At 43.8% G+C, this 1,969-nt stretch overlaps 1 protein-coding gene across 1 annotated transcript; it reads left to right on the forward strand.

Moving 5' to 3' along the window:
• Window positions 1-153: 153 nt before the first annotated feature.
• On the forward strand, window positions 154-1,504 carry T265_15911 (hypothetical protein; the record flags this gene model as incomplete). The annotated part of the gene is made up of 2 exons (XM_009179331.1): window positions 154-219; window positions 1,346-1,504. Coding segments are annotated over 2 exons (177 nt in total), but the record flags the coding sequence as incomplete, so codon positions are not given.
• Between the last annotated feature and the right edge of the window lie 465 nt (window positions 1,505-1,969).

The raw sequence follows: 1,969 nt of genomic DNA on the forward strand, positions 1-1,969 counted from the left end.
AAGCGCAATCTAGGTTGTGGTCATCTTCCTGAAAGAACACACAAGCACAGATCTTTGATTCTTACAGTTTTTCACCAAAACGTGGGTTGGTCTGTCTCCGATCGTTTGCACACTGGTCGTTTTCAGTAATTTTCCATCATCCTTCTGTTTCAGTAAAGTTATACGAAGTCATCGAAACGACCAGACACGTTTACCTAGTGATGGAATACGCCAAAAACGGTAGGTTTCGGGTGTACTCAATACACCTACGTGTTTTCTGACTTACCTTGAACTTACAATGGTAATGGCGCTTGTCAAAAGGCAAGATTTCAAGTCCCGTTCCACTGCACCAGAGTGGGTTTCAAGGCCCACAATTTTCTCCTTTCTGCATCACAACGATGCTTTAGTTGATTGATTCCTAGAAATCCATCGCGATAGGAGGTCAGTTACAAAAGTGATTTAGTAAAAAAAGATCAAACGGACATTCTCGATTGCAGGTAAACCAGTCTGTCCAGGATGGTATATGACTTCCGGTAGCGTCCGTACTCAACTGCAAGTTTCATCCTTCTCTCGCTTAAAATTATGCGCGTTTTTGTATCTGTATTGCTTCACAAAAGTTGTCGTGGCATCGTTTTATCTTCCACTGGATGGTTTCAATGCAATATTACCTTTTTACGCCTTCCTTCACTATGAGAACCCTGATAATAGGGTTGGTTGAATTTGTGGTTAATCGATTACCAGGCCTTTCGTTTCATCAAGATTGCCTTTGCCAGGTTTGACAGACTATCTGCGTCACCTGACGTGCTGTCACAAGTGTAGCACGTCAACATACCTCAAACTCCGATCGCTGTGAGACCCACTGCACCATGATTTGATGAGATGAAAGCTGACTGACGGATCAGCTGTTAGTTGCGTCTTAAACACCGAAGGAATTTCCACTCACATGGCAATCACTATCAAGGCCTTTGCTGGATGCACTTGCCGTTCTTCCCACTTATCGTTAGGTTTTACTCTGGATGGAACATCCGTATTTGGTCGACTGATCCCAGGATTCCTGAGATAGGCTGTAGCACAGAGCCACACCGGGGTGCATTTGACCTTGAGACCAGCATTTGTTTGATTCCTCTTTTTACCGACTGACAAACTGATGTGTTACTTCACACGATATCCACTTCTTTTGTGGGGACCTTTTTGCCTGATTGCTGTCTCTTGGCAAGACATTTTGGAGCGTCTCCTAAGATGTCCGATCGTGATGTGCAGATTTTCAGGGAGGATCATGGAATTTAAAAAAAACTTAAGTTTTCTGCAGACTCATTTATCCCCAGTTTCTACACGTTATCATCTTTCTGAATGCATTGCAATACAGGCGAAGTTTTTGATCATCTCCTTCGAATCGGACGAATGCCCGAGAAAGAAGCTCAGAAGTTATTCCGCCAACTTTTCTCCGCGGTCGAATATTGTCATCAGAAAAATATAGTCCACCGTGATCTGAAGGTAAGCAAACGTTCTTCGGTCTCGATGAATTGAGTCGTTGTATTGGACACAGACCTGGCTACGTACATCTAGGTATTGATCAACTTGCTGGAAGAGCATGTGCGATTTCAGTATGGTTTCAGTAAAACTAAATGGACATGCACCTACATGATAATTTGAACGTAAAGAATAGTCACTTCTAAACCACGAACTTTGTTGGTACGGCGACAACCATTTGGGCCTGATCTCTTCTTTTTTGGCCCACCTAAGTATTCCGTGGGGCACTTTGTCAGTCAGAGTGGGACTGGTATATTCGATTATAGGAAGTTGAACCTGTTCCCAACCTCAAGTTGAAAGCATGCGAGGGTTAATGGACCAAGTATCGATCGTAGCAGGCAAGGGCACTTGGTTTCCAAATTCCACACGGTGGGTGTGTGCCGTCAAATGCCTAGAGTGAACTCAATAGAGATTTCTCTCCGTCAGTGAAACCAGTCTGTGCTGGAAAGCCAAGAAGCAC

The sequence above is a fragment of the Opisthorchis viverrini genome (assembly GCF_000715545.1).
Source record: "Opisthorchis viverrini unplaced genomic scaffold opera_v5_1888, whole genome shotgun sequence".
In the NCBI taxonomy this organism is placed as follows: Eukaryota; Metazoa; Platyhelminthes; class Trematoda; order Opisthorchiida; family Opisthorchiidae; genus Opisthorchis; species Opisthorchis viverrini.